This window comes from Aphelocoma coerulescens, chromosome 27, assembly GCF_041296385.1.
Source record: "Aphelocoma coerulescens isolate FSJ_1873_10779 chromosome 27, UR_Acoe_1.0, whole genome shotgun sequence".
In the NCBI taxonomy this organism is placed as follows: domain Eukaryota; kingdom Metazoa; phylum Chordata; class Aves; order Passeriformes; family Corvidae; genus Aphelocoma; species Aphelocoma coerulescens.
The window spans coordinates 5,175,744-5,192,617 of NC_091040.1; the positions used below are offsets into that span (position 1 = coordinate 5,175,744).

The following is a 16,874-nucleotide window of genomic DNA, read 5'->3' on the forward strand; positions in this document are numbered from 1 at the left end:
GCCCTGGCAACAATGGAGCTGAGCTGGGAACAGTGGAACCCCCAACATCTCATCGTGGTTTGAGTTGGATGGGAACTTAGAGAGAATCTCTAGTGCAGATCACCATCTTCATGGCTGGTGCCGTCAGGAGGGTATTGGCTTTTGGGGCAGTGAGCTGTGCCTTGATGACTGGGGCCTGTTAGAGAGGGCAAGAGAATCTTCGAACATGGGCTGGCCCATCTGCTGGGAGGGGTTCTACATGGAAAGGCTTGGGGGGTGGGTTCCAAAGTGGCGATGCTTGTGCTGCTGCTTCCTCATGGGGAGGAGACCAGGCCAGCCAGTGCAGCCTGATGTTCCTTGACTCAAGCCCCACCAGTGGTGTGTGTGGCTGTGGTGAAACCTCTCACACCCCACGTGGTTTCTGGATCCCCTCTCTGAGTGCCTGGACACAACCACAGCACGAGGAACAAACAAGAACTAGAAATGTGGATGTGCAGCAGCAGGGCCATGATCACACTGCAGTGACAGAGACACAGTGGGACAGCTCACATGCCTGGGGTGTTGGCATGGATGGCCATGGCCACGTGCCCCCTCACCTGCGCTCTGGAACACTGAGCAGAGGGCCCAGACCCCCCATAGCAAAGGGTGCAGAGGCACCCACACGCCCTGGGATGATGGAGAAGGGGGATGGGCCCCAACCCCAGAGCAAGAGCCTTTTCCAGGCTCCCCACACGAGGGGCAGGCAGGAGGGAACAGCCTCGTGTTGGCCCTTGGATTTGGAACAGAACAATTTATTAAAAACACAACAACTTATCTCCTAAACCCACCCATAACCTGCAAACAAACAAACAGGACTGAGCCAACAGCGGGGGCACAAACGCGGGGACGCAGCTGGAACCATGGGCAGAGGGGCACTGCAGGCCAGGGGGGGATGCTCGGGAGGCTGCAGGAAGAACGGGAGAGAGAGGAGCTGAAGGCGTTTGGAGTTAGAACGCTGGGAGGGGCGCCGGGCAGTGGATGCGGGAGGACTGCCCCGGGCTCTGGCTGCTGCTGCTCAGCGCTCGGGGGAAGCAGCTCTGGAGCCGGCCCGGGGACGGGGCTGGGGGTCCGTGCGGCCGCTGGCGCCGGGGTACCAGGGCTTTGGGTGCCCGCCGGCGGGGAGGGCTGGGGGCTGACACTACGGGGCCCCGGGGACACAGCGGGGCTCTGCACGGGGCTCTGCGCTGCCCGGGGAGTCTCTGCTGCCTTCCCAGGTCTCCGCTGGCGCTTCCTCCGTGTTCGGGAGCTGCGGAAATTTTCTGACTGGGAATCCCTGCTCGACTCGAGCACTCTCTTAACCGGCCCGGGAGACATCGTCCTGGGGCTGGAGCACGCAGAGAGCTCCTGGGAGCATTCCGGGTCGGCGCTGGGCACGGGGGGATCGGGCATGGTGACAGGGGCCTCGGCTAAAGGAGCAGAGAAGAAACAGAGTCACCTCCCTGTTTGCAGCTCCCGGACACCCCCAACCCCCGGAGCACCCCCTGTGCCCCCCAGCTCAGTGCAGATCTGCTCTCCCAGCCCCGCAGCAGCCCTTTGCCAGCGGCTGTTCCATCAAAGCGCATCCAACCCAGAGGAAAAGAACCGGCGCAGGCGCCGGGCTGGTCCCACGGCCGGTGCCCCGGGGCAGTGCGTGCTCTATCCCCGGCAAACGGGGGCTGCAGAGCCACAGCTCCGCTCCCAGGATCGCGCCGTGGCACGGAGGATGAGGAGGAAGAGCTCAGCCCTGCTCAGAGCCGGCTGCCGGCTGCGAGGCTCCACCGCGGCTGGCTTGGGCAGGGGAAGCAGGGAGGAGTAACGGAGACGGGAGAAACGCGGCTCAGAACTGCTGCTCTGGGCTCCTGGGGCAGGGAGATCCCTCCCGTGGGAGCTGCCTCGCACACACGAGCTGAGCTCCCCGGAGCCCAGGGCCGCTCCCGGCTCCTGCCCGAGGTGCTGCCCAGCTCAGATCGCTCTGCACAGTGAGGCCGGAGCCACGCCGGGCACGACCCGTTTGGTGACACCTGGGGACACGCCCGTTCCTCTGCCCTGTGCCCACCGCAGCCGGGAGCTGTGTCCCACCGCCAGCTCCTCCAGCACCCACCGAGACCCAGAAGAGGGGCCAGTCCCCAATGTCCCCATCCCAAATCCTCACCGGCACAGCTCAGTTGCGTTCCCGGGGCTGGAGCGGCCTCGCTGGGCTCTGCAGGGCTGCTGGGAGCTGCAGCTTCCTCCGGTCCTACGGACTCCTCCAGCCCTACAGACTCCTCCGGTCCTATGGGCTCCTCCAGCCCGATGGAGTCCTCTGACCCTACAGACTCCTCCGGCCCTACGGACTCCTCCGGTCTTACAGACTCCTCTGGCCCTATGGACACCTCCGGCCCTACGGACTCCTCCAGCCCGATAGAGTCCTCTGACCCTACGGACTCCTCCGGCCCTACGGACTCCTCCGGCCTGATGGAGTCCTCTGACCCTACAGACTCCTCCGGCCCTACGGACTCCTCCGGCCCTACGGACTCCTCCGGCCCTACGGACTCCTCCAGTGCCAGGACCTCCACCTCCTCTGTCTTCGCAGTCATTTCATCAGGGCAGAGGCTGTGAGTAGAGTTTTGGGGTAAGAGAGTTAAATTTGGAAGATGGGACATTCCCAAGCTCTAAATCCCTTCCTGGAGAGCCTGAGATGCAAGGTATGTGCACCTGTGGGTGACAAGGGACCCACGGGGCAGGCCAGCATCTCCAGGTACAGCCCTGGTCCCACATCTGTCCAGACCATGGACAACCCAGTCTGGCCAGGATGAGGAGAGGCAGCAGGATGTGGGGAGGGCACAAAGACACTCACCTCTGTTCCAGGTGCCCAGACAGCTCCTGCAGAAGCAGACTTGGTGTCCTGGCCTGGAACTGCAGATCAGGCAGGGAGGCTGCTCTGGGGCTGCAGGGCGACATCCCAGTGCGCTGCAGCTGCAGGGCCTGCGATGAGGCAGAGGTTAAAACACAATGGGGCAGCACGGGCTCATCTCTGGGGCTGGAGAAGGGCAGCTCCTCAGCCTTCTCCAGGCTCCAGGGCCCTCGGGAGCCCCGGTTGACTGCAGGGGACAAGACCTGTGCTCAGGGACCTGCTGCCATGGGCTAAAGCCCCGCGGGCCGCTGGGCTGAGCAGCTTTAGCAGCAGCGTGGGCACACGCTGCTGCAGCTCCATCGGCTGCTCCTGCCCGCGGCGGCACCCCCGGGCTGGGAGATTCCCGCAGGATACGGGAGGCACCCACCAATGCACCCCACCACGCACCCTCCTGCCCCCCACCCAGCAGCTCCCGAGCCCCTCCCGGTGCTCACCGGCAGCAGGATGTGCCGGGCCTGGCTGGAGAAGCGCAGCGTGCTGCAGGTGTCGGGGCCGGCGGGCGCCGCGGGGCTCACGGCCGCGATCACGGTGCTGCGGCAGCTGCCGCCCAGCGAGTCCTTCAGCAGGCGGGTCAGTTTGCTGTCCCGGAACGGCACGTGGCTCTGCCCGCCCTGTGCCGGGACACCGAGGCTCCGCTCAGCTCCGGGTCCCGGGGAGACCCTCCCGGACCCGTCCCGGAGAGCCAGAGCCCGGCGGGGCCCGGCCGGGAGCAGCCTCACCTTGGCTCCAGCCAGCGCATGGAGGACGGTTTTGAGGGCCAGCAGAGAGCGGTTGATGCTGGTGCCCTCCCACAGCCCCTCTCCTCGGCCCGCAGGGTCCCAGACTCGCTCCGAGCCCGCCAGGTCGATGAAGCTCAGCTTGGCCACGCGCAGATCCCCGGCGGGGCCGCCAGCAGGGTCCCACTGCTTCACCTGGATCTGCGAGGACAGAGGGGGCTGAAGCTGTGGCTCCACACAGCTGCTGGAGCGGGGACAGGGCTGTCCCCCAGCAGGGACAGGGCTCTGTGTTTCCAGGGGAAGGGACAGTGATTCCTGTGGGGAGATGAGGCAGGAGCAGGAGAGGAACCTGGCATGTCGTTAGGACGAGCCAAACACCTGGTGATGACACGAGGAGCAGAGCCAGGGAAGGGATCTGGCAGGAAGGGACAGCTATGGGAACAATCAGCATCTCCCATGCTCGATGACAGAGAGGGGTGAGGCTGGTCAGGTCCAGAGGGACTGGAAAAGCATCCAGACACCTGAGCTCCTCCCCTGCAAGCAGCCAGGGCCGAGGCACCAGGCTCAGGCTGAAGTGACAGCCAGAACCTCCGTCTGCCCAGGCAGCCGTGACAGCCCTGCGAATTCAGGCAAGGGCCTGGCTGGAATTGAAATCCACTGGCAGCTTTGCACCGAGAAACCAGAGAGCACATGGACAGAGCCCCTGGGGAGCGAAATTCCCAGCTCAGTGCTCAGGGGGACAGCCCTGGGATGCTGGTCCTGGCAGTTTCCCAGCCCCGTTTCCAGCAGCAATGGCAGCGATCCCAGAAGCAGCAGCCCTCACCTGGAAGATGGCGTGGGAGCGGGACGAGGTGGCGCTGGCCTTGGTGTGACGCTGGGCCCGGTTTTTGTTGCCCTTGGCCAGCATGTCCAGGAGCTGCTCTGGTGACGTGGGCTGGGGGAGAACGGGCAGGGGCCGGATCAGCAGCTGGACACAGCAGCCGGACACCCCGAGGCCGAGCAGCCCCGGGCACTGGGGCCGAGGCACCCGGCAGCTCTGCGGGCCCGTGGCAGCTCGAGGCCACGTCTGTGCCAGCCAGGAGCCAGGAGGCACCTGGGACCTCCACACCCCCCTGTCCCCAGGACTCCCAGCTCTTCTCAGCACTGGTGCAGATGAGTCTGTCCCAGCCCTTGTGCCCTGTTTGTGCCCAGACCTGGTGGAAGGAGAGACCCTGTGTCACGGCTCCTTTCCCCGGCTCCTCCCAGACGTTCAGCGGGCCCCGGGGCTCCAGCAGGTCATACACACGCTCTTTGTACACCTGGAGCGGGAAATCGAGGTCAGGCTGAGGTTTGGTTTTCTGACAGAGAGCTGGGTACCTCTGCAGGATCTGGCACAACTGGAGGTCCCCCCTGACCCCACCTCCGGACCCCATTCCCCTGGGAGCAGCTGATGGGGCTCGGAAGGCAGGGACAGCTCCCAGAGTTTTGGTGGGCAGTTCCCCCAACCCCGCTCCTCTCCAGCCTTTCCAGCCAGGAAGCCCTCAGTGCTTGGTGGAGCATGGCAAGGGAGAGAAAAGCCCCCCTCTCCAGCTGGCAGAAACCAGCAGCACCAGTTCACTCCACTGGGTGGGGGATCCTGCTTCCAGTCAGGCTGCCCTGCAGACCCCGCACACAGATGAGGACACTGCAGGTACCCTGAGTGTGGCACTACAGGCTCTGGATCAACCCCAAATCTCTTCCCTGGGGACCCTGAGGCAGGAGGGGACACGCTGGGCCACAGCAAACCTGCTGGTAGGAGACGAGGACCTCCCAGCTCTTGTCCTTCATGGCCTCGAGCCTTTTGTACAGCTCCACCATGGCCAGGTACACGATGCCGGGGCTGGTCTTGGAGCCCACCATGGTGTGGGTCTTCCCGACTCCTGAAGCACCATAGGCAAACACTGGAAGGAGAAGGGGTGGGTGGTGAAATGATCTATAATTCCTCACCTGTTGCAGCAGAAAGTTGGGTCCTGGCTGGAGAGGAGAGCAGAGCAGAGCAGGGCAGAGCAGAGGAGCTTCCCACACAGACAAGACACGAGGTAAAACTCATGACCTTCCCCACTGCTCCTCAGGGTAATTTTCCTCCCTGCTTTCAGCCTCTCTAGTGCAGGGACAGAACAAGTCCCCAGATGAGCACTGCTCCCATGCTCACATCACCTCTGACCCTGCCCTGGGACAAGCTGACAGCCCTGCTTCCCCCAGCTCTCCCCACGAGGCATTTCTGCTTCCAGACCTTGTCATTCCTCTATTTTACCCCATCTTCCAACACCTCCTTTGAAGCCTCCACATCAGGGTGGGACACACTGATCTGGAGCCTCAGCCTTTCTCCCATGGGCAGCACTCAGTGCTGGGGCCTGGGGACAGGGGCAGCCCTTCAGTGGCTCTCAGGAACCACCGAGAACTAGAACAGCATCCCCTGGTCCGAGCACCTGGCACAGGATGAGCCTGGAGAGCCCTGGGCTCCTCCCAGGCTGTGCCCGTGACATCCAACGGCTGCCAACAGCTGGGAACGGTTCTGGGGGCTGCAGCAGCAGCGAGGGGCTGTGGGAGCTGGCCAGGCCCGGTCACACCTGGCTCTACGGAGCCATTCAGGGTGGGAAGGGATGGCAAAGCCAAGGGGCTCTTTCCTCATGCATCCACCACATTTCTTCCCATCTTTCCTGACCCAGGACAGACAAGAGCGAGTGGTCCTTGTCCCTCGAAATGCCTGGACAGCTCCTGCCCAGCCTCACCTCTACCCCAACCCCACATCCACCCTCTCCACTCCATCTCCCAGAGGGCCCAGCACTGCTGGAACCAACAAGCTTCAGGCTGTGTGGTTTTGGGTTGCTGTTATGTCACCCCATTCCCAAAGATGCATGGGGGCTTCCAAATTAAATCCAGGGCTCTGCTGAGCCCACTCAGCTTGGGAACGGATGGGGCAGGAGCTCCTGCAAGGATCAGAGGTGTGTGCCAGGACTTACCGGAGCAGTTGTAGCCAGCGAGGAGGGTGTCCAGCAGAGGGAGCGTGGTGTGCTGGAACACCTCCTCCTGCGTGGCCCCCTCGTCAAAAACGTGGTCGAACACAAATTGGAGGTTCCTGCGGCGGCGGTCGGGGCTGTGGGCGGTGCCGCCGGCGCTGCCGGGCTCCTCGGGGCTGAGCAGCACCACATTCTGGTTCAGGACCTGCAGGACGGGGGGTGCTGCTCGCTCCCGGGGGCTGGGGGGCCGCACACGCAGCACCACAGCCACGGAGCCCTCCTGGGGCAGCGGGGTCTGCGCCCCAACAGGGACCTGGGGCATGGGGCTGCTGATCCAAGGATTTGGGTCCTCATGCGGTCTGGGGGGGAATAGGTTCAGCTGGAGGGTGCAGTGGGGGAGAGAGATCCCCAGGTTGAGTAACATCTCAGAGCCCCCCCCCCCTCCATATTCCCCCGGGCTCTGCGTCCACTCCCCTCCCTGTGCCAACCCCGCCCGGTGCCCCTTTGGAGCCCCTCATGAGCCCGAACCTCCTTCAGGCTCCCACAGCCTCTCCCAAAACCTTGCCCCCCCTTCGGGTGACCTTGGATACCCAACGGCCCTACAAACCCCTCCATGCTCCACTGGGTCCCCACAGTCTCCCCAAAGACCCTAAGTCCCTTTGGGACACAGGCCCCTCCCACAGCCTCCCCAAGGGTTCCCAACATCCTCCTTCGAGCCCACTCAGCCTCCCCCCCTTTTGGCCCTCAGAGCCCCTCTCACAACCCCATCACCCCTTTGGTCCACTCAGAGCCCCCTCCCCCTCCCGGCTTCCCTTCCCTGCAGACCCCCGTGTCCCCATTCCGCCCCCCGGCCCCTCCCCAGCCCAGCCGAACTGACCCAGCGACCGCGTCCCCAGCGGGGACGGCACCACCCACGCGTGGGCTCGGCAGTGCCAGGAGACGTGTGCCGTGTGCCAGGGACGAGGCACGGCCACGTTCACCGAGAAGGGGCTTTGCAATCGCCTCCGTGCGGAGAGCGGCGGCCGGAGCTGCCGGGAGCGGCGGCCGCGGGACAGCCCGGCCGGTGTCACTCGCGCTCAGGAACCCGCCGGTGCCCGGCAGCCCCGGAACGTTGTCGCTCGTGCCGCTGGCGGCCACGGAACTGTCCCGGGACCAACGGCACCCCCAACGATTCATTCTCGTGGAACCACAGGGTCACCGAAGGGTTGGGGTTGGACGGGACCCGAAAAGATGATCTCGTTGCAGCTCCCCAGAGTGGAGGGGCAGCCCTCTCTCTCTCACCCCTCTGGCCACTCCTCTTTTGCTGCAGCCCAGGATGCGTTCGGCGTTTGGTGTTGCCAGCGCTCGCTGTTGGCTCAGGTGCAGCTTTTCCTCCACCGGAACCCCCAAGTCCTTCTCTGCAGGGCTGCTCCCTGCTCTTCTCCCACTCTGTGCTGGTGCCTGGGGCTGTCCCTGTGCAGGTGCAGCCCCTTGCACTTGGCTTTATTGAACTTCATCGTGTTCTCTTGGTCCCACTTCTCAAGCTTGTCCAGGTCCCCCCGGATGCCACCTGCACCGCTCAGCTTCATGTCACCTTTGTGAACGTGCTGAGGGTGGGCTTGACTCACTGTCCGTGTCAGTGAGGAAGGGATTGCAGAGCCCTGGTGCCACCGGAGAACCCTGAGGGTCCCCTGGTCACCGGCCTCCCCCAGGGCGATCCGCGGGGAGAGGCTCCTCGGCTCCAAATCGCTCCTGTAACTATTTACGCCACAGCGGTAACACTGTCCCCTCTTGCCCGCTCAGCCCCTCACGATCTGACGCCCCCTTAAGCCACGGCCTCCTCACTGTCCCTGCACCTTCTTTGGGGCCCCAAAACCCCTCGCACAGGGCCCTGCACCCGCCCCGTGCCCCGGCCCCGGCCCCGGGCCCGCCTCGCTCCGCTCCAGGGGGGTTCCCGCCGCCGCGCCGCCTTTAAATTGCCCGCGAGGCCCCGCCCTGCCCCCTGATTGGCCCCGCACCGCCTCCGACTCCCATTGGCTGCGTTTCGCGTGGTGCCTCATGGGGGTTGTAGTCCAGAGCCCCGCGCGATGCACCATGGGAGCTGCAGTCTCGCCGCCGCCTGCGCCCCCTGCCGGGGCAGCAGCAGCAGCTCCGAGCCCCGGCGGCGAGGGGGCTTGGGGGGTCCCGGAGGGTCCCGGAGGGTCCGGGAGGGTCCCCGGGCGGGGCTTCGGTTCTCGGGGACCTTCTGCTCGGGGCTGCGATCCAGCCCGGCCTCGCCGCCGCCTCCAGCTGGGAGCGATGCTGGGGAGCAGCGCCGGGATCCGCCGAGGCTTGGGACACACACACAGAGCTGGGGCAGGGAGCACATACCTGGAACACACACACACCCACCTGGAACACACTCACTGGGGGCACGCACATCCCTGTGACACAGACACATACGTGGGACACAGACACACACACCTGGAACACACACCTGGAACACACACCTGGAACACACCCACACCTGAGAGACACACAGCCCTGGGACACAGACACATCCCTGGGAACACACACAAACACCCGGGGCAACACACATACAGACCTGGGGGCACACTCCCCCGGGGGGACACACTTGGGACACGCACACATTCCCCTCTGAGGGGACACACACACTCACACGCGCACACACCCACCTGGGGACATGGACACACATTCCTGGGGACACACATACCACACACACACAGCCAGGAGGACACCCAGCCCCGCCCTGTCCCCAAGGCCACTCCGTGTCCCCAGGGCTCTCACTCTCTGATCCCACCACAGCCACTCCGGAGGCGGCCGCTGGCCCCGGGCACCCGCTGTCACCTCTAATTGGGCCAAGTCCTGCCCGTGCCGAGGCAGCGGTGGCGGGCGTGTGTGCCCGAGGGTCCCGGTGGCTCTGTGTGGCCTGACCGTGCCCCTCCCCTCACAGTGGCAAGGCTGTGTTACACAGGGGACACCCCCACATGGGGCCAGCCCGGCTCTGGGGACAGGGCCATGGCAGTGGTGGCACCCCAAGTGGCCCCACTGACAGGGACGGGGGGATGGGCTGATTCGATAAACCAAGCGGCGTCGGAGTGGGGGGGTGGTGGTGGCAGGAAGACCCCGTCCCCACGGTGGGGGACATCGGGGACACAGACAGCAGACGGGGAGAGATCACAGCTCTGCTTTACCATGTTGTCACCCCGGCGGGGGAGGGGGCGGCAGGACGGCGACTCCCCCCGCCCCAGCACAGCCCCCCCCCCCCCGCCCGGGGCCGTGCGGACACCGCGCGTCTGTACAGCCGGACCCCCCCGAGACCCCCGGCACCGCCCCGGGGCGGGCAGAGAGCAGGGGCGGGACAAGGGGGGGCACAGCCGGGGATGGGGGTGCCGTGAGGCAGCGCGGGGAGCACCCCCAGCCTCTTGCCACCCGCCAACCCTCTGCAGCCCCAAGCCCTCAGCTGGCAGCCTTGGTGCGAGCTACTGGGAAAAGGGGGGGTCTGGGCACCGAAGGGAGCCGGGAGCGCGGGGAGGGGGGGATGCCGTGGGGCTGGGCAGGAGCGAGGGGAGCTGGGGGGCAGCAGGGAACAGAACCACGGCACAGGGACGCCGTGGGGCTGGGGGGTCACTGCGGGGGATGCCGGGGGCGATGCCGCGGGGCTGGGCGGCTGCGGGGGGTGCCGGGGGCGGTGCCGCGGGTCCAGGCTCAGTCCGAGTAGATGATGAAGCCGGAGAAGGTGCTGTACTTGTTGTTGTTGCCGCCGTGGGCTTTGCCCCCGTCCAGCTTGATGAAGACCTCGTCCCCCGCGTCCAGGTGCAGGATGACGCTGTTGCTGGCGTAGTCGTAGTTCTGGTCGGCGTCCTGAGCGATGGCGCTGGCCCGGACCTGCCCAGGGGACACCGCGAGATCGGCTCAGGACACGCCTCGGCCCGTGGATCCCACGGGACACGCCGGGTCCCGCCTCACCCACATCAGATCCACCCGCCCCGGGGTAGCATGGGGTGCCCTGGATCCCCACCCGTGGGTGACCGGGTCCCGCGTGGAGGCGGCTCCTCCGAGCATCACCCAGAGCCTCTCCCCGACCCGCGGGCACAGACACGGGACCGCGGCTCTGGGTTTGGATGGAGGACCATGGCACAGACACGGGACCGCGGCTCTGGGTTCAGGTGCAGGACTGCAGCCCAGACACAGGACCCCATCTCTGCATTCTGATACCGGGCCACAGCTCTGACGCGGAACCCCAGATCCAGGTTTGGATACAGGACGGTGGATCAGACATGGGACCACGGCTCCAACAAGGGACCACAGCTCCACATTCAGACGTGGGACTGCGGCTCTCACACAGGACCCTGACTCCGGATTTGGGTGCAGGACCCCACCTCAGACACAGGATCCCAGCTTCAGAGTCCGATGTGGGATAATGTCTCAGGTACAGGACCCCAGCTCCCAGCTCAGATGTGGGACCACAGCTCTATCACGGGACCCCAGATCCAGGTTTGGATGCAGGACTCCAGCTCAGACACAGGACCCCGTCTCTGGCTTCAGATAGGGGACCATGCCTGGGGCACAGGACCCCATCTCCCAGCCCAGTCCCAAACCAAACCACTGAACGCAGCGCATCCCCAAGCACTTCCCAGGAGCTGCACAGGGACCGTGAGCGTGTGGCGAGGGCTAAACTCAAATTCTCCTTCACACGGACTCACACGCCCATGAAGGTTTCCTGGGTGCCAGCACAGCCAGAGGAGCCGTCACCGCCTGGAGAAGCGGCCCCGTGGCTGGAGCCCGCTGCCGCTGCAGAATTCTTTGGGTAATCAAATCTCCGCCGGCGCCTCGCGGGGAGATCGCGGCGCTGGGTGACAGTGACAAGGCGGCTGGTGAAATCCCAAGTGAAATGCAGAAGCGCTGCGCCGGGAGAAGGTGCCGCTAATTACAATCGACGAGAATCGGCTCTTAATTGGCTCACGCGGGGCGGGCAGGCACCGGCGAGCCGCTGCCGTGTCCCGGAGCGGCGGGGGAAGGACGGCTGGCCCCGCGCAGTCCTGTCCTTTGTCGCCAGGACAGGGGTCCCACGGGACCACTGCTCTCTGGGGTGCAGCTGCACGTCCCCGAGCCCACCGGCAGCCCGCGGTGCTGGGGTCAGCTGCTGTTAACTCTGGAACCTACCGACGGCCAGGCTGGTGATCCCATAGGACTTGCTCGCACCCACGCAGCCGCGTCCCTCGTGCCACCAGCAGCACTGTCACCCTGCTAAAAGTCCCTCTGTGTCTACCCTGCCACCGCGAGAGTCCCCATTCCCGGTGGGGGACCCTGAATCCCCGTCAGTCACAGTGCCCCAATCTCCAGGGGACGCTGCCTCTCCCGGGGTTTTGCTGAGGAAGAGGAGCGGGGGAAGAAGCCGTGAGGAAGGAGAACCAGGAAAAGCCATTTAGCGCCCGGCTCCCACCATTGTCCCCCCCCCGCCACAGCTGGAGCTGCCCGGTGCCATCCGTCTTCCCTCGTTAGGGAGCCGCCTCGTCACCGCGCGCCCGCCAGCCCTCGCTAACCAGGGAAGATAAATGGCAGCGCTGGGCCCGGGCTGAGCCGCTCCCGGCACCGCGGCGGCACAGGAGAGGGGGCTGCCACCACGCCCCCCCCCGCGATGGCCTCACCCCCTTGTCCGGTTCTGTGCCTCAGTTTCCCTATGGCACAGCCGGGAGGTGGGAGCCATGGGGGTGGCATGGCCCCGGCATGGCCCCGGCCTGGACTCTGCTGCAGCCGCTGTCCCTGACTCAGTGACAATGCTGGGGGTGTCCCCGGTGCTGGGGACACTCTGAAGTGGTCCCCAAGGTGGCTGCACCCAAGAGCTTTCAGGCGGACAGGGGACAGTGGGTGCTGCCATGTGCAGTGACACTCGGGGCCTCGGGGACACCATGTGCCCCACGTCCCACCATGGCCCAGCACCCCCAAGGCGTGGCAGCAGCTGCCTCTCAGGACCCCCAAATGCAATGGCAGCTGCTCCTCAGGATCCTCGGGCACAGCTCAGGGCACCCTCCCAGCACCCCTGAGTGCCCCCCCTCAGATCCCCCTGGGCACAGCCGCAGGTTCCCCCCAGGGCCTTTGGGTACATCAGCAGATGCCCCCCCGACCCCCAAACAGGGCAGTGAGTGCCCCCAGGACCCCCCAGCAGGTTCTTGTGTACCCTTGGGGACCATCCCCAACAGGGATCCCTAGGGCTGAGACCCTCCCTGAACCATGGATGGCCCTCCTACACCATGGGGACTCCAAAACCACCCGGTACCAGCCCTGTCCGTCTGTCCATCTGTCCGTCCATCCATCAATCAATCAATCAATCAATCCGTTCCTCCATCCGTCCACCTCCCCCTCCTGCTGCCCTCGCCTCAGCGACGGGCTAATAAAAATAATAATTAATGCTAATTAACCACCAGTAGCAGCTCCCCTGGCTCTCATTAACTCCAGCCCCGACCCAACGATGATGGGCTGCCCCCGAACCGGCAGCACCCAGGGGATTTTTGGGGGTCGGGGGGGCCCCCCAAGTTCTGACTCGCTGTGAAGATGCCAGGATCTACCTTTATCCACCGGGAACCCCACACCATGCCAGGGACGGGGTGTTTTGGGCTGCAACCCCCTACATAACCCCATTTTTAAAATTATTTGGAGCATTGGGAGGGATCTTCTTTATAGATATTGATGCGGCGATGCCTTGTTAGTAATTAACAAGCAGTTAATTAAGCTGCATCACCCGCCCGAGCGCAGCTCCTCTTGACAAGGGGCTCCACATCTTCTGGAAATTAATCCAGGAATGTCGATGCCCCGCACAGCTGGGGGGTAGGAAGGTTTGGAGTGGTCCCCAAAAATATTTTGGGGAAGGCAAAAGGGCTGAGGTGAGTTTTTGGGGTGCTCAGTCCGGAGTTACACGGATGATGATTGGCAGAAAGAGCCAGAAGTGCCAAGCGGCGCTGGGACCCCCCAGAATTTAGGGCTAGAGGGCGGGGGAGGACAAAAAAAAATCCCAATAAAAGGAAATTTGAAGTGTTTGGATGGAGAAAAGCTGCCGAGCGGCTCCTGCTGTGCTCCCGCTCAGAAGGGCTCAGAGCCGGGGGGTGAAGCGCTGTGGCCGTGACAAGGCTCCCGCTCCCTCCCTCACACCCCGGCTGTTTCTGCGGTGATAATTCAGTTTTGGGTTAATTCGGGGTCCTGCATCCTCAGGACAAGGATGCAGCGCGGGGTGAGATGCCGGAGGAAGCGATGGGAAGCGGGAGCGGGGTGGATGGATCCCGGCGGGAATGCCGGCTGCGGTGACATCCAGGGGAATTGAGCTCGGGTGACATGCCGGGGGTCACAGCCACATCTTGTCCCTCGAGTGGTGGCCGGGAGGGGGACATGGCGTGGAAAAGGGGCACCCGAAAAGCGCGGGGGCGGCGAGGCTGAGTCCTGGCATTGGAGGTTCCAGCGGGATGGGCTCGGGGGGATGCGGGAGCGGGGAGGGAGAAGGATGGAGCCACCCTCGGGGTGTGTGTCCCCCGCGGTGTCCCCACGCAGCCCGGCCGGGGATGGGGACGTCCCTCCCGACACAGCAGCAGCTCCGGGCTGGGGGTGCAGCCCCCCAAAAGCGAGGCAGGCACTGCCCCCCTCGAGGCCACTGCGGACACTGTCCCTGCGGAGGAGCCCTGTCCCCAGCAGGGACCCCAGCGGGGACAGTGGCATGGCGGGGGTGGACAGGGCACCCGAGGGGCGCGGGGGGGGTGCCCCAAGGCACCACGAGACACCCCAAGGCACATCTCCGGGACGAGGGAAAGAGCTGAGGGAGCCCCTGGAGACACGTCAGGTCGGATGGTGACTGTCCCCAGCACTGGGAGAGGGACAGGGCACACAGGGGAGAGCCTGGGAATGGGAGGAGGAGGAGGATGGGGCACCCCAGGGGTGCACCCGGAGCCCTTCATTGTCCCTGGGAGAAGGACAGGGCACCCCAGGGGTGCCCCTTCAGGGCGAGGAGCAGGACGGAGCACCCCGGGGCCGCATCCAGAGCCCGTCATTGCCACTGGGGGAAGGATGGACCATCCTGGGGGAGCATCTCCGGCACTGAGAGAAGGATGGGGCATGCTGAGGATGCAGCTCCGGAGCTGGGAGCAGGACAGAGCACCTCGGGGGTGCACCCAGAGTCCATCATGTCACTGGGAGAAGGACAGGGCACCCTGTGGTTACACCTCCATGCCCAGGAGAAGGATGTGGCACCCTGGAAACGCACCCAAATCCCATCATTGTCACCGAGAGAGGGACAGAGCATCCCGGGCGTACATCCCTGGGGATAGAAGAAGGACAGGGCATTCTGGGGGTGCACCCAGAGCCCATCTTCACCACTGGGAGAAGGATGAAGCACCCCAGGGGTGCATGTCCGTGTCTGGGAGAAGGATGTGACACACCAGGGATGCACCCAGAGCCCATCATTGCCACTGGGAGAAGGATGTGACACCCTGGGGATGCATCTCTGGGGCTGGGAAAAGGATGGGGCCCCTGGGGAAGCACCCAGAGCCCATCATCAGCACTGGGAGAAGGATGTGGCACCCTGGGGGTGCATCCCTGGGGCCAGGAGAAGGATGGAGCACCCAGGGAGTGCATCGCTGGGGCCGGGAAAAAGACCGGGCCCCCGGGGAAGCACCCACAGTCCGTCATCAGCACAGAGAGGATGTGGTACCCTGGAGGTGCATTCTTGGGGCCAGGAGAAGGATGGAACACCCCGAGGGCGCATCGCCGAGGCCAGGGAAAGGACGGGGCACCCCGAGGAAGCAACCAGAGCCCTTCTCCCGTGCTTGGAGGGAGCAGAGCTCCCGTTCCCGCAGAGGGATCCGGGATGGGCAGCCCTTACCTGCCCGTTCTTGCAGAGGTCGGCCCACATGCTGGTGCCGTCGCCGCCGCGCATGAGGACGTGGTAGGTGAAGAAGTAGGTGCCGGGGATGGCGCAGGTGAACTTGCCCGAGGCGGCGTCGTAGCTGTTGCCCAGGTTGGTGACCACGTCGTCGAACTTGAGGACCTCGTAGCCCTCGTGGGGGTTCTTGAGGCCGGCGTAGAAGGCGACCCGCGGCACCGTGCTGTAGGTGGCTGCGCTCACTGCGCCCGTAGCCCCCGGTCCCGGTAATCCCGGGGGTCCCGGTCTTCCTGCTTCACCCCGCGCCCCCACCGGCCCCGGAGGTCCCGGTTCTCCGGGCGGTCCCGGTGGTCCCGGTTTCCCCGGTCTCCCCGGTTTGCCTTGGGGACCTTGCACCAGGGTGGAGGGCGGCGGGAGGGGGCCGCGTTCGGCCGGTTGCGGGGGGGCGGCGGGGCCGTAGGGCTCGCAGACCATCCGGCAGGTGCCCAGCATCTCGTACCGGCCGTCGGTACCGGCGGAGCTCACCAGCACCGGGATGAGCACCACCAGCACCAGCACCATCACCACCCCCGCCGCGGCCGCCAGCAAAGTTTTCCGGCCCAGGCTGAGCCGCCGCCCGGCCGGGGCGCGCTGGCGCCCGGGGGAGGGAATGGTGCCGGCGGGGGGGAGCAGGGCGGCGGCGGCGGCGGCGGCGGGGGGGGCTCGGGCTGGCGGTGGCGGCGGCTCCGCTGCGCTCCGCTGGCTCCGGTGTGCCCCGCGCCGCACGGGCCACGCCCACCCCGCCGGACCACGCCCACCTCGCAGCCGGACACGCCCCTCGCCACGCCCACCCCCACCCCCGGACACGCCCCCGCCGCATTAACCACGCCCGTGAGAACGCCCCCGCCCCGCCCACCCGCGACCCCCGCTCTCCGGGGGAGGGAAACTGAGGCAGGGAGGTGGGATCGGCCCTGGCTGCCCCACTGACCGCCCCCTCCAAGCGCTCGGGACCCCTCGGTGGCCCCCGCCCCGCGTGGTCACCCGAGCCACGCCCTGTCCCCACGCCATGCCACCCTCGACCCCGAGCACTCCGAGCGTCCCCGTGGAGCTGGGGACACCCCTGGGGGATGGTCCCCAGGGCCTGCCCCTTCTTCCTGCCTCAGTTTCCCCTCCCACGAGGGACCACACTTTGGGACAGCCCAGGTGACACCCACTTGGCCAAGCACCCATCGCGGTCAACCGTGGGTCCGCGGGAGGGGATGTCACCGCTGGTGGCAAAGGCCACAGTGACACCGGGGCACCCGCAGGTGCCACCGCGGGCATGGCCGGGCCACGCCAAAGAGCCGTCCCCGGGGGCTGAGCACCGGCGGGCTCATGACATGGGGACACGCGGCTGCGCCCGCTCCGTCGCCTGCCATCTCCATCAGCTTCGGCGGGGACAGCAGGACGCGATGGCAAGTGACAGG

General features: G+C 65.7%; 2 protein-coding genes across 2 annotated transcripts; both read right to left on the reverse strand.

The window, feature by feature from the left end:
- Positions 1-789: 789 nt before the first annotated feature.
- Positions 790-8,152, reverse strand: KIF18B (kinesin family member 18B). The gene is given in 13 exon segments (XM_068996200.1): positions 790-1,424; positions 2,150-2,340; positions 2,467-2,589; positions 2,834-2,961; positions 3,325-3,501; positions 3,610-3,807; positions 4,430-4,540; positions 4,800-4,904; positions 5,371-5,525; positions 6,588-6,917; positions 6,920-6,943; positions 7,462-7,612; positions 8,012-8,152. Coding segments are annotated over 13 exon segments (2,469 nt in total).
- A 1,600-nt stretch (positions 8,153-9,752) lies between these two features.
- On the reverse strand, positions 9,753-16,174 carry C1QL1 (complement C1q like 1). Its single transcript, XM_068996633.1, has 2 exons — positions 15,430-16,174; positions 9,753-10,451 (listed from the first exon to the last, which is right to left on the reverse strand). Exons 1-2 carry the CDS (start codon positions 15,988-15,990, stop codon positions 10,272-10,274), a joined length of 741 nt encoding a protein of 246 aa, XP_068852734.1. The 5' UTR covers positions 15,991-16,174; the 3' UTR covers positions 9,753-10,271.
- Positions 16,175-16,874: the final 700 nt, after the last annotated feature.